Source organism: Papaver somniferum, chromosome 1 (genome assembly GCF_003573695.1).
Source record: "Papaver somniferum cultivar HN1 chromosome 1, ASM357369v1, whole genome shotgun sequence".
Taxonomy (NCBI): domain Eukaryota; kingdom Viridiplantae; phylum Streptophyta; class Magnoliopsida; order Ranunculales; family Papaveraceae; genus Papaver; species Papaver somniferum.
Genome location: NC_039358.1, coordinates 216,082,676 through 216,096,642, shown reverse-complemented (window position 1 = coordinate 216,096,642; position 13,967 = coordinate 216,082,676). Strand labels below are relative to the sequence as shown.

The 13,967-nt window shown below is 36.8% G+C and overlaps 2 protein-coding genes across 2 annotated transcripts; both read left to right on the top strand.

The window, feature by feature from the left end:
- Positions 1–2,541: 2,541 nt before the first annotated feature.
- Positions 2,542–4,546, top strand: LOC113336725 (amino acid transporter AVT1H-like). The gene is made up of 3 exons (XM_026582397.1): positions 2,542–2,866; positions 3,198–3,805; positions 3,904–4,546. Exons 1-3 carry the CDS (start codon positions 2,698–2,700, stop codon positions 4,429–4,431), a joined length of 1,305 nt encoding a protein of 434 aa, XP_026438182.1. The 5' UTR covers positions 2,542–2,697; the 3' UTR covers positions 4,432–4,546.
- Positions 4,547–5,523: 977 nt separating this feature from the next.
- On the top strand, positions 5,524–7,362 carry LOC113336719 (amino acid transporter AVT1H-like). The gene is made up of 3 exons (XM_026582386.1): positions 5,524–5,794; positions 5,942–6,549; positions 6,724–7,362. The coding sequence occupies exons 1-3, from the start codon at positions 5,617–5,619 to the stop codon at positions 7,270–7,272; spliced, it is 1,335 nt and encodes a 444-aa protein (XP_026438171.1). The 5' UTR covers positions 5,524–5,616; the 3' UTR covers positions 7,273–7,362.
- Positions 7,363–13,967: the final 6,605 nt, after the last annotated feature.

The window sequence follows — 13,967 nt, the reverse complement described above, 5'->3', positions numbered from 1 at the left end:
CTCTTGGTGCATATCTGTCTGCAGACGACGAGGAAGAACTGACAAAGTTGGCAACTGGTTCTTGCATCTGAGACATCTGATGTTCTAGCCTCATCTCAAATGTCAGAAGATGAGTGACGAAGGTTGATATGTCCATTGTTTCAGCAGTACTCAATGTTGTAACAATTGGGTCATAAGTATGATTTAATCCATTGCAAATGGATTGCTTTTTCTCATGAGCTGGTACAGTGTATCTTGTGGCTGCAAGCTGATCAAACAAACGCTTAGCATCATTTAAATACACCTTCAAAGTCTTATTACCTTTGTGCAGGTTATGAAGCTGTCTCTTTAGATTCACCTGGTGAGCAAATGTTTTCGGAGCAAACTCAGACTCCAAGGTATCCAATATCTCTTGTGCATTATCAAGTTCTGCAACTACACTGAGAACTTCAGGAGTCAAGGTTGAATTCAGCCAACCAACGATCAGAGAGTCTTGGTGCTCATATGCTGTAAACGCAGGATTAACATCCTCACTTTCTGGTAGATTTCTTGGTGGTTTTTGTTTTGATCCATCGATAAACCCTGTTAAGTCATAGCCTTTCAGTATAGGCTTGAACTGAGCCTTCCACGGTACATGATTAGTGCCAGTATGTTTCAAAGTAACTAGGTGATGGATTTGAACCTGGCGTAGAGTAGTTGTAACTTCTGCCATTGTTTTGATTATTTTTTTTTTTGTGTAGGGTTTTTTTTTTATAGGTGCGGAAGCTGGAATCTGGATCGAGAGCCTGAGACCAAGCTAGATGATGATATTTGGGTGAATTACTTCCACAGAATATTGTGGAGACAGATTGCATATATTTATATGGAATACAAGATAAGATAGTGAAAACAGAATAACAGAATGCAATTAGATCCTAGTTAATAGTTGCAGAGACTGGACTTAATGTTTATCTTGCGTAGACTGTGGAGATGGTTGCAACTGTTTTGCAGCTGACTGAGTATTCTGACTAACAGGAAGAAAAATATGAAGGATCCAATCTATATTTGTAATCCCATGACCCAAGAGTACGTGTTTCTACCGAAGTTGAGCGTGAAAAAAGTCCCTTCTGAAGATTATATTGTGAGTGGATTTGGTTACCATCGTTCTATCAATGAGTATCAGGTTGTGCGGATTTTGTGTCGTGCCGCACGACCCTGCAGGAATAAACCCTTTGTTGGACTTGTCCAAGTATATATACTCTAGTCTAGGCAGTGGCAATGGGTGGAGAAATATAGCAGAAACCACCTACAAGTTGCATCCATCAATTTCTAGTGAGATCCTTGCAAATGGAGCCCGTTTTGAACTTAGGTCTTGGGTGGTTGCTTGTGCATTATTGATCGATATACAAGCAATCGCGAATACTCTATATGGTCATTCAAGGACAGGGACAACCTATTAGAAAAAGGTATCAAGAAAAGAAAGAGGACTCCTGATCATAATGAAAACAATGCTAGTAAGCAGGAGGAATATTACAAGTTCTCATGGAGTTGGAAAGACGAGTTAGTTTTTGACTGGAAAACCCGGGGTCATAATAAATCGGCTACTGCAACATACCCATTCGCCATTTTAAAGGACGGTACCAAAGTTTTATACTTCGATAATAGTTACAGAGACTACTGTCAAAATCTTAGGGCTCGTAATTATAATGCAAATAATCATCCTGATGAGCGACCAGTTCGGTACGTGAAAAGTTTTGTTTCGCTGAAAGCCATTGGAGAAGAAGATGCAAAGATTATGGAATTATGTGAAGGGGCACAAGAGCTACCAAGGTCTTGGATATAGACGATGAGTGGATACCGGCTAGTTATCTTCGTCATTCTAGATTGCGATTGCGATTCCGAGATGCATATGGTGTCATATTTAAGTAATTTGAAATTTTCAAATTTCCTATTGTTTTCCTTCTTTTATGGGGTTATGTATGAAGTGCCCTCAAGGTTTCATTTTACAAGTTGACATATATATCCGCTATTATGCTCCCATTTTTTGGAATACATATGAGCTAAAGCGATCCTGCAAACAGGGAAAAGAACAAAATGCTTGTCAGGTCGTAGTTGATTAATTCTTCCTCCCAAGTCCGAAAACCATATATTTAAGACAAAAATTTCGCTTACCGGCAGGTGAAGTCAAATACAATCGTGTGTAAGTGAACTGCAGGAGAAGTCATGTTTCCAACAATGTTGGTGCGAATTGTTCATCGTCAACTGGTTACCCACAAAGGAATATTCCAACTCAATGGTTGTTGTTCTTGAAATACGGAAAAGAACCTGGCACGGAAATGGAACCAAAATGCCCAACAACATGAAATACACAGTCCACGCCAATCCTACCAATCCTGGTTTGCTAATATTCCTGTTCCAATTTTATACAATAAGCATATTGGAACCGAAGGTTAATGACTACAGTACCCCTCCAAATTTCTCATTTCTGGTACCGCATAAATCGGATGTCTTGAAAAAATGACCAAAACGCATTAAATTTTAGGATTTTCAGATCTACAGCAAATTATTTTACAAAATCTGGCTTCTAAATAAATAGGGTTATGATGAGCATTATCATGTAATCAAGTCATACAATTCATTTTTAGATTTTTGATCGGTTGTCGACAGTGGCTAACATCTAGTCTTTAGTTCTTACGATCATTCCACGTTCTGACAAATTATAAGTCATCGGCGGCATCAATGTCAGAAAATGCGCTGAGAATACCATTTTTCAAATCGGAATCTTTTCGTAAAAATTATGACGACGACGATGATGATGATGAGAATTACTTGAAGAGTTCTTTTCTTGAACAACAAGCTGATAGTTCTTTTCTTCATTCTGTTATCAACATGTCAGGCGTGCTTATAGGTACATAATCTTTAGCTTTTTAATTATGATCAGCAAACTTAAATCATATGTAGCTTCAATGTCCTGATGGGTCATATGATCTGTTCACGGCCAAGATTATATTTTATTTCTTAAAAATATACTTAAATAAGCTTTGTGAATCAGTTTACAAGTAGGGGCAAGTGTCCCAATTGCATAGCTCCCTTCTTGGGCATAGGGAAAATGAGGCGATGTTTGATTGCATGCAGGCACCATTGTATCGACCTTTCCCTGTATCAAATGGGCACTAAATTATTTTGATTGGTTTTGAGACCTTTTCATCTACTTATTCATTTTCAACTTTTTTTGGTAGGTCTTGGACAATTAGCAACTCCATATGCTATACAAAATGGTGGATGGGTATCTGCTTTTCTCCTTGTAGGGTTTGGGGTGTTATGCGCATATACATCATATATTCTAGCTGAATGCCTCAAATACGATCTCAAGTCAAAAAATTACTTCGACATTGGATACCATGCTTTTGGAAAGAAAGGGAGAATCATAGCTTCAACCTTTATTTACTTGGATATCTTTATGGGTCTTGTATCTTACACAATTTCACTAAATGATAACTTGAGTACAGTGTTTACTGGAATCAATCTAGATGTCTCGTGGACTTCTCTATCGACAACTCAGTTTTTAACTGTTATTGCTGTTGCAATTGCATTGCCTACTTTATGGTTAAGAGATCTCTCTAAAATATCATTCCTTTCGACATTAGGTATTATCCTATCACTTATGATCTTTATCACTGTTGGATGCACAGCCGTGTTCGGTGGTGTCAAAGCTAACCAAACAATACCTGCTCTTCAATTGGAGAACATTCCAGCAGTATCTGGTTTGTACATATTTGGTTTTGCTTCCCATATGGTGTTCCCTGACATTTACAAGTCCATGAAGGATCCTTCTAAGTTCACCAAGGTTTGTATGCATAAACGATTGCGCAATGTGCGCCTATTCTGAATCTGCATAGAACTATTTATATTTCTCTGACACATTTGCATCTCTCAATTCATCAGGTCTCAGTTGTAAGCTTCAGCTTAGTGACATTCTTGTACACGGCATTGGGCTTCATGGGTGCAAAATTATTCGGCCCTGCAGTGAGCTCGCAAGTCACACTCAGCATGCCTGAACATCTCATCTTTACAAAATTTGCTTTATGGGCAACTGTGCTAACGCCAATGACCAAATATGCTTTTGAACTCTTACCAATAGCATCACAAATCGAGCATAAACTTCATCCCTCATTGAATTCTAAGGCAAGGATGTTTATTCGAGTAGCTGTAGGATCATTACTCTTGATATTTGTCTTAGTGTTAGCCCTGACAGTCCCTTACTTCGAACGCGTCCTTAGCCTCACCGGCTCCCTTGTTAGTACTGGTGTTGCTATTGTTTTTCCTTGTGCATTTTACATCAAGATATTTTGGTCTGAACTCTCAAAACCTATTTTAGTTCTTAATTTCTTCTTCATAGGAGTTGGTGTATTCTTTGGGGTATTGGGTACTATCTCATCTACTAAATCACTCCTTCGAGATTTTACAAATTAATTTAGCAACTCATTGGTTTGAAAGGTTAAAGTAGAAAATTCAATGTCTTTTGTTACACTTTGCTCTTTAAATTCTTGAAACAAGAAATGGCTCCTTAAATTCTTGAAACAAGAAACTCGGCCTGCTTTTATATATGAGAAATGGTTATTTGCTGCAGAGCTTGTACTTTCGCTACTCATGGAGTGCATAACTTAATCACATTTACTTGTCTAGTGGTGTATATGGAAGTTTATATAACAATGAACACCGCGAATTATTCAACCTTGATTACTGTTTAATATTTGCAAATGTGGAAAAAGTACAACTCGATTTCATGGAGATTAATTTTGCATCATTGTCATAATTTGCAGTTTGAATACTGAATTAAAGAAACGAAAGGTTGTGTTTCTTAACAGTTATAGGATAGTTGTGCATAGTTCCATGTATTAAGCCAGTGCATGTCTAGAGGATACCAATAAACATGCCTTTTAAGTGCAACGTCTAGTTATACCACCGCTGTGATGGTTACAGCATTTTATTTCCATGCATTAAGCCAGTGAATATCTACCGGATACCAATAAACATGCCTCTTTTAAGTGCAATGTCTAGTGATACAATCTCTGTAATGATTGCAGCGTTTTAGTGCTCAGGAAATATAACAAAAAACATGACGTTTGGAATCGTACGGGATATTCAATTGATCATAACAGCAAAAAGCAAAAGAAAGGAACCATATGCTTTTATGGTTTAGTCAATTTTGTATGCAGCAAAGCTTGCCACGGCTGTTCGGTTGAGTGTTACCCGTAGAGGAGACTGATAGATTTAATAAACTTCAAACATTGCGAATTGGATAGGATTCTAGAGTTGATTCCTTTTGGGTCAATTAATAAGTGGAATCTGAATGTTCAATCAATACGAACAATTGCACCTAGACCACTTGCTTAAACTTTAACTGAACTTTCTCCTTCTACTTTAATCAAAGAAAGGTTTAAAGCTAAGTTATAAACAAATAAGCGCAAATTTAAGTGGTATCGCTTTACACGTTTGTAGTACAATAATTCACTATATTGGTGAAGTGTTATAATAGTGAAGGACTGTGGATGATCTCATAAACATCCAATGATACAAGATTGTACTATATCTGAACAAGATTATATCCCTTGTCGGAAAAGATTGAGAGCTTCTTCATTTAAGAAAATCTGAGTTATGAATATTTCTGATGTTTGTTCTGAGGAATATAACAACAACAGAGACTTACATGTTCATGATGAGAAGAAGTTAACGGTGCTCATCGACAATGGTGATGGTGCTGCTCGTAAGGAAGATGTCAAAACCAATAGTTCTTTTCTTCACTCTGTCATTAACATGTCTGCTATACTCATAGGTACGTATAAAATATCTCGGTTACATAATAATGTTGGATAGAATTTCACATTTCGTATGACATTTCTTTAGGCATGAATATCATGCTGAAGGACCTCATCAAGCTCTCTGGGTGTTGAGTTCTCAAATTTTGGTTCATATTTTGCAGGACTTGGCCAACTATCAACTCCATATGCTTTACAAAAGGGTGGATGGGTATCTTCATTCCTCCTCATTGGGTTTGGTATATTATGTGCATATACCTCACATCTACTGGGAAGATGTCTTAAGAAGGACCAAAAAATTAGAAACTACTCGGATATCGGAAACCATGCTTTTGGTGCTAAGGGAAAAGTTATAGCTTCAACCTTTATTTACTTGGAGGTCTTTATGGCCCTTGTTTCTTTCACCATCGCATTGAATGATAATTTGGCTACGGTATTCGATGAAAAACACCTGAATATTTCGTGGACTCACTTATCAACATCTCAATTCTTGACAGTCACAGCAGTCATTGTTGCATTGCCTACTGTTTGGTTGAAAGATCTCTCTAAGATATCTTTCCTTTCGGTTGTGGGTATTATTTTGTCGTTCCTCATTTTTTACAGTGTTATACACATTGCAGCATTTGGAGGTGTTAAGGCTAACCGTTTTATACCTGTGCTTCGGTTGCACAACATTCCTGCCATATCTGGTTTATATGTTTTCAGTTTTTCGACCCATGTTGTTTTCCCTGATATTTACAGATCCATGAAGGACCCTTCCAAATTCACCAAGGTACTACTTTCAATATCTCTAATTTTGTTTAACTCTGACATATGCCAAACCGCTAGTCGTGATTATAAGACTTTTTTTCTCTAGGCAATCAGTCAACTTATATATAGTGATGATGATTAGTTTGTAACACGAGCTTAATTAAGCTAAACTTCGCAATGGTTTTCCATTAATCAGGTATCGATCGTGAGCTTCACAATAGTTACGACCTTTTACACAACTATAGCATTCGTTGGTGCAAAGTTATTTGGCCCTGAAGTGAACTCTCAAGTCACCCTCAACATGCCTAAACATCTCCTTGTGACAAAGATGGCATTATGGGCAACTGTGTTAGCACCTCTCACAAAATATGCTTTTGCACTCGTTCCAATAGCATCTCAGTACGATCGCAAATTACCTTCGTCAGTGAGTTCTAACACGAGATGGTTCATCAGGGGTACTATAGGGTCTATGTTGCTCATACTTGTCTTGATCTTAGCTTTAGCAGTTCCTTACTTCGAACAAGTCCTTGGCTTAACTGGCTCTCTTGTTAGCATTAGTGTTTCAATTATTTTTCCTTGTGCTTTTTATACCAAGATATATTGGTCTCAAATATCAAAACCATTTTTAGCTCTTAATGTAAGCTTAATTGTAATTGCTTCAGTATTAGGTGTATTGGGTACCATCTCATCCTCCAAATCACTTGTGAATATAGTTATAAAGAAGTCACTAAGTGTAAGTTATTAAGTTAATGTAATTCTGTTAGAGGGAGAGAACAGCAAGTTACAACTAATATGTTTGGACATTTCACATTTGCAATTTTCCTTTCTTCGAATATATCAAATATAGTTCAGAGCTTTTTGCTTATTAAGTGGGCTTGCCAAGTTTGAAATGGGACCAAACATCTTTTTTCTTTTTGAAGATTGAATTTATCAGGGAATTAGAAAGCAATTACACGTGGATATATGTAGCTATATAGGTCGTTTAGAACAATCTGATTATTAAAAACTGAGACTGTCCGGTCATAGAATGTTATTGATAAATTTCTGCTTTGACTTCCATCTGCTGCTTGGTTTCTCTTCTTGTAGTTGTATTGGATAGTGCAGTGAAGTATTTGGCGCATTCTATGTTTTATTTCATCGACCATTCCTGATATATACCAAAACGGAGCAGCAGGAGAGCTAATGAAATGAAGGAGATTTTCTGAATCTGTCTCAGAAATAACTTTTGGGCATTGCCTTTCTATCGAGGTTCCGGATGCCAGTATCACGTCCCAAGTTTCAGCTGTTAAAGAAGTCATGTATGATTCCTAGTGGTAGCGCCACTGCCATCGCAATTCTCTCCTCTGAGTCCCTGCAGGTGAAACCTGCACCTCCAATACGCGGGTGACCTATGGAAGCTCCATCTGTGTTGGTTTTTATCAATCTGTGTTAATGGTGTACTAGTTGAATGAGATCATCGTCTTTGTTCTAGTGCTACTTGATGGGGTATATTATGATACATTACTAGGTACCACGTGAGGTAGGTTTCCTTTGAGTATTCTCATTGATGCTTTAGAGCCAACATAAAAATATCTTCCGGTGTTGTTTTCTTTTGGAGGTATATTAGCTCTTCTATAGCTATCCATAAAAACCAGAAGAGAAAACAGAATAAAGTAATGGTTAAGGTTGGGGACGTTTCTTGTAGGAGTTGTCGGCTGGTTATATTTAAGATTTATAGCGTTTATAGAGTTATGGGTGGGATTTGACCCGCTTGAGAGTCAAGAGAGGAGGGTATTCCAGGATGTAACCGCTATTGGGAAGTGAAGGAGAAAGTGATCAACTGATACTAGATAGGAATTATATTGGGGAAAAAGGTTGAAGTTTATGAGTTGGATGATGCGTATTAGGATATAGAAGGTTGTCGATAGACCCTCGTTAATTGCTTTCCACAAGAGAAGCTTCACTTTTGCTGGACCTGCACATGATTTTGGTGACTGAGTGAAAATGCGGGGGTCTAACAACCTCACCCAATATTTTGATTAGCAATCTGTATGGACTAAATCTAATATACTTTTAAGAGAATCAACTAGACAGTCAGACTCAATTTTAATAAAAAGTATATCAAGGAGTTAATATCTCTATCTCTTGCTTACTCAAGCAATCTGCGAGTCTCGATTAAATACAAGAGAGATAAACTTGGATGGTACCAAAGACCAATATCCAAGGATCAATCAATTATCCAATCAACAACCAAAGGTTGGATTTCACTATTGATCGATACAACGCACAACCTGTGATATTTCAATTATACAAAAAAATATAACGCGGAATAGAAATAACACAGACACCAGAAATTTTGTTAACGAGGAAACCGCAAATGCAGAAAAACCCCGGGACCTAGTCCAGATTGAACACCACACTGTATTAAGCCACTACAGACACTAGCCTGCTACAAACTAACTTCGGTCTGGACTCTAGTTGAACCCTAATCAATCTCACACTGATTCAAGGTACAGTTGAGCTCCTTACGTCTCTGATCCCAACAGGATATTACGCACTTGATTCCCTTAGCTGATCTCACCCACAACCAAGAGTTGCTATGATCCAAAGTCGAAGACTTTGGTAAACAAATCTGTATCACACAGAAAAGTCTATAAGGATAGATAAATCTGTCTCCCACAGATAAACCTAAAAGTTTTGTTCTGTCTTTTGATAAAAATCAAGGTGAACAAGAACCAATTGATAAACTGAAATTATATTCCCGAAGAACAGCCTAGTATTATCAATCACCTCACAATAATCTAAATCGTATGGTAACGAAACTAGATATTGTGGAATCACAAACGATGAGACGAAGATGTTTGTGGTTTCTTTTTATCTTGCCCTATCGGAGATATAATCTCAAGTCGATTATTCAATTGAACTCGTACGATAGAAAATGTCAAGATCAAATCTCTCAACTACAAGAGAAGTAGTTTCGTCTGGCTTTACAATCCCAATGAAGTCTTTCGGTCGTTAATCTACAGAGTTTCGAGAAGAAACCTACGATTAAAGGAGAACCGACTCTTGCAAACCAACTAGTATCATACATGAAGTGTGGGGATTAGTTTTCCACAGTTTCTAGACGTCTCCTTATATAGTTTTCAAATCAGGGTTTGCAATCTAAGTTACCTTGGTAACAAAGCATTCAATAATCACCGTTAGATGAAAAACCTGATTTATCCAAGCTAATATCTTTCAAACGTTAGATCGAAACTTAGCTTGTCACGCACAAATGAAATGTGTTCATTTAGGTTTAAGTAACCGTACCTAATCGTGTACATTGGTTGATTCACAAATGGTAGACCAATGGTTAGCTGTATGAGTGCTTTCATATTAACCGTATTCATCTTTCTCATAACTAGTTCAAATGACTCATAAGAACTAGTTCAAGAGTTGTTCAATTGCTTAGGTCTTTATACATTGACACAATTGAAACAAAATCGGTTTGATTCATTTGAATCAATTCATGAACAATATACCCATGGTTTGCAAAGATTGCATTCCTTATAATTTATTGTTTTAAGTCCATGAACTACCGATTTGAGAAATAACTAGCTTGGGTACGCGTACGGGTATGCGTACCTTAGCTACCAGATTTTGAGTTGGTTTTAGTTTCCATACTCAGCAGACTTTTTCGGGTGAAAAATTTCCCCCAGTACTGGTACGCGTACCTAAGGTGACTGGTTTTTTGAGTTCGCAAACTTCAAACTCAGCAGAATTTCACGGACATGAATTTCCGCCAGTACGCGTACCCAACCTGTCTCCTTCACCAATACCACATGCACACATATGCACGCACTTGGTTTCCAGCATATGGATTTATACACTAATGTGCGAACACACTATATGATTACATCCATAGGTGGTTACATTTTCTCAACTCTACATTTCAATCGTTGAAACATTCTTTTATAATGTTTAACAGTCGTTAGACATAAAGAATCGACTATCATCATCAAATTTATTTTCAAGATTGAAACGTCATCATGACTTTCGTCACGGGTAAAGATGAAGATGGTTAAAGCAAAAGCTTATCAACACGTATTTCGAGGAAAAGATAGGCGAGTAAACTCGGCTCGAAATAGCAAATGTGTATGTATGAAAACTATCATACTTATAAGACTTTTGTCTCAAGAGTAGGAGATAGAGTAGATAGACTTTTTAGTGACAAGATGAGTTCAATTCTCCACATACCTTTTGGTCGGATGAAGTTCCACCGGTTCCTTGAGTAGTTCTTCGTCTTTGCAAGAAAATTTCCATGGAGTCTGGAGCTGAACTATTCCTAACTATCCTAAACCGAGACTTAGTCATAAGTATACTAGAAATCAAGACATATAGTTTTGATCACTAATATTGACAAACATGCTTGAGATAGCAACGCATGCGAGTTCGACCGAGCAATGCTCTACCAATCTCCCCCTTTGTCAATTTTAATGACAAAACTATCAATACATATGGATTACAAAATAAATAAAACTTTGTAGCTTCTCGTACACATGCTTTATCTCCTTGGTGCTTCAACGTTACTTGAAAACTTCGTCTTTTCCAAGTACTCCCATGATTCCATAGATGTTCAATTCAGCATAATAGTTGTTGAAGTTCCGTAGCCATAACAATGAGAAAACAAAAGCTCTCTATCATTGTTATACAGTGTCATAATATTATTACACAACATCAAAGTTCTCATATCAAAACTTCGACAACAATACTATGGTGATATGTATCACTCCCCCTTAGTCAATACTTTCGTCTCAACATGAAAACCACTCCCCCTTACATAATGACCCGTAAAACACGTAAATCATATGTATTTGTAGTGTGAACTACACATTAGTTCTCCCTATTCTTGTCAATAAAATTGGCAAAGGTACGAAAACGGGATCCTAATGAAATTTCCACGAAGAAGCTTCAAGACCAAAGAAAAGTACATATCAACTTGTTTAGATGCAATCATAAAGCCGAGGCTAAATGCATTCATCAAGGAGTTTATAAAGATACAAGATAACCCCTAAATAATTCCACAGCCGCACTCCCCACAAAGATATGGAAATTATGCGCAAGTTCAAAAGAACTCTCCCCCATTTGATGTCATTCCCAAGATAACAACAAGAGCGACCTTACTTTTACAAGAAAAGAAGAATTTTATTGGACACCAAAAACCATAAAACTGATTTTCTATATCCAAAATTCTCAATTAAACTAACCACAAGAGAACTCATGATTAATTTAATCGGAATACACAACCAAAATAACCACAAACGAATCTACGATTAATCTAGTTGGAAATGCTCGACATAAGAGAGCTTACGGAGCTACGACTAAGTTCACCATAAAAGAATGATTAACTCAATCGTCTTATTCTCAACAAAAGAAAAACTTATGGAGCATTGCAGTATACACATAAAATATGGATCTGGGATGATCAATACTGCGGCATATACAAGGATTCATTCTATTTTCCATCACTATTTGCACAATGACATACAATAGACATAATCCTTGTAAATAAAAGATTTTAACCTATCTTCCATCAATAATTGACATAATAGGCTTAACTTTTGTTTGTCAAAAGTTCATCGATCTTGTATCAATACTTGCATATCGACATATAAAAGAGATAACTTTTGACATCATATGGGACAATAGTAGTTCACGGACGCAAACATACATATCCCATGACATATTGCAGTATATAAAACCATAAAGATTAATACTGCAAAAATCATCTTTCAAACAATTTTTAGAATTTAAATAAATAAACCTAAAAAATAAAGATGAAAACGTTGGACATAGCTATGTGTACTCACAATAATGGCTATTCCAAATTCTAGTTATTCTTCCTAAAACATAAGAAATAAATTCTCATAAGAATACTTTCTAGACATTATAGAGCTTTCTTAGAGCATCTACTGAGAATTCCTTCTCATTATTGAAAAACCCATTGATTATGGGATCGTTCAATTCCTCCAAATCTTTAGAAATATCTGTCAACTCACTAAGTTCTCTTTTTAGTTCACGCACGGTGTTCGTTGTTAGAGATAAAATTCGTTCATAGTGAATTAACTCTTCTAAAGACGAAACAATTTGAGACTTTAAACTGTTTCTTTTGTTGATAAATTCTTTCACCAAGACTCTGAAGTTATCGTCAAGCTGATAAAAAGACATGAACCAATTAGAGGAAGAACCAACTCCATTATTTGTAGCCTTCACTTTCTTCACTTTTGAGGAAGAAGTTCATTTACAAAGATACTCGTTAGCTGCTTCGACTGCATCCCTTCTTGTTGAGCCTTTATTTACAGGAGCCACGAAACTGTATCTTTTTAGAGAAGAAGGAAGTCTACAAACTACTTTATAAAAAGACTAATGAACGTCAAAACCCTAGAGGAACAGGTCTTCTATAGCTTGATGATCCATTATATATATATATAGGAGATAACAAGTACAGTACTTGAGCCAAGAGACCGTTAGAACACTCATCGGATGGGAGGTCCACAAAGACCTAGTCAAAATGGCTATTTGTGAAATAGTCTGTACAATACCCGTGCATCTTACCTCTAGGGACTCAAGCAATTAAGAATAAAAAGGAAAACGATAGAACATGTATATAAAGGAAATACTCATGCAAGAGTGTTTGACTGACAATCCATCAAAGAACGATAAGAAATTAGCTAGAGAATCAGAGACACTTTTCCACAAGTATACCTATTCAATTCTAACACTACTAGGATTTTTGTAGGTGACTTCAGCCTTGTGATTAATTTACACAAGTATGAGCCTTCAGCTCATTAAATGAACGTTGTCTTTTTTTTCCTTCTTTCTTCGATTGACACTCACTTCGGATGAGTAAGACAGAACTCGTTTAACATATCCGTCAGAGGTCCCTTTTTGAGGACTAAATCTAGGACCTCTTTCAACTGGTTCAAGAGGATCATCATAGAGAGGGATCCATTTTCTAGACTTAGATTTACCAGATACAGTCTTATAAACACAGGGAATGCTTTTATCAGTAGCATGAGAGTTTTTACCACTAGAAAGCACGGGATCATATTTATAAGGTTTCTGGTTTTTTGTGGACATGTGATTCACTGCAATAGTCGACCGACTATTTTTTCCATTGACAGCGGAAAGGAGAAAATTATGAAGTTTAGAAATTTGATTCCTCCTAGCAAAACAATAGATAGTATAGTGATTCTTTTTCCCACAGAATGTACAGGTTCGTCGAAGAGAATTGTTGAAAGGCATCTGTTTCAAACCCATGTCCCATTTGGAAGTTTGTCGAATATATTTTGTACGAACTTCCTTTGGTGAGTTTTCTTTCATGTCATGTGACTTATATTGAGACTCATCACGTGACATAGAAGAATTTCTCATTACAGTGTTTTCCTTAGTCAAGGAGGAAGACTGTTTTTGGGCTAGGTG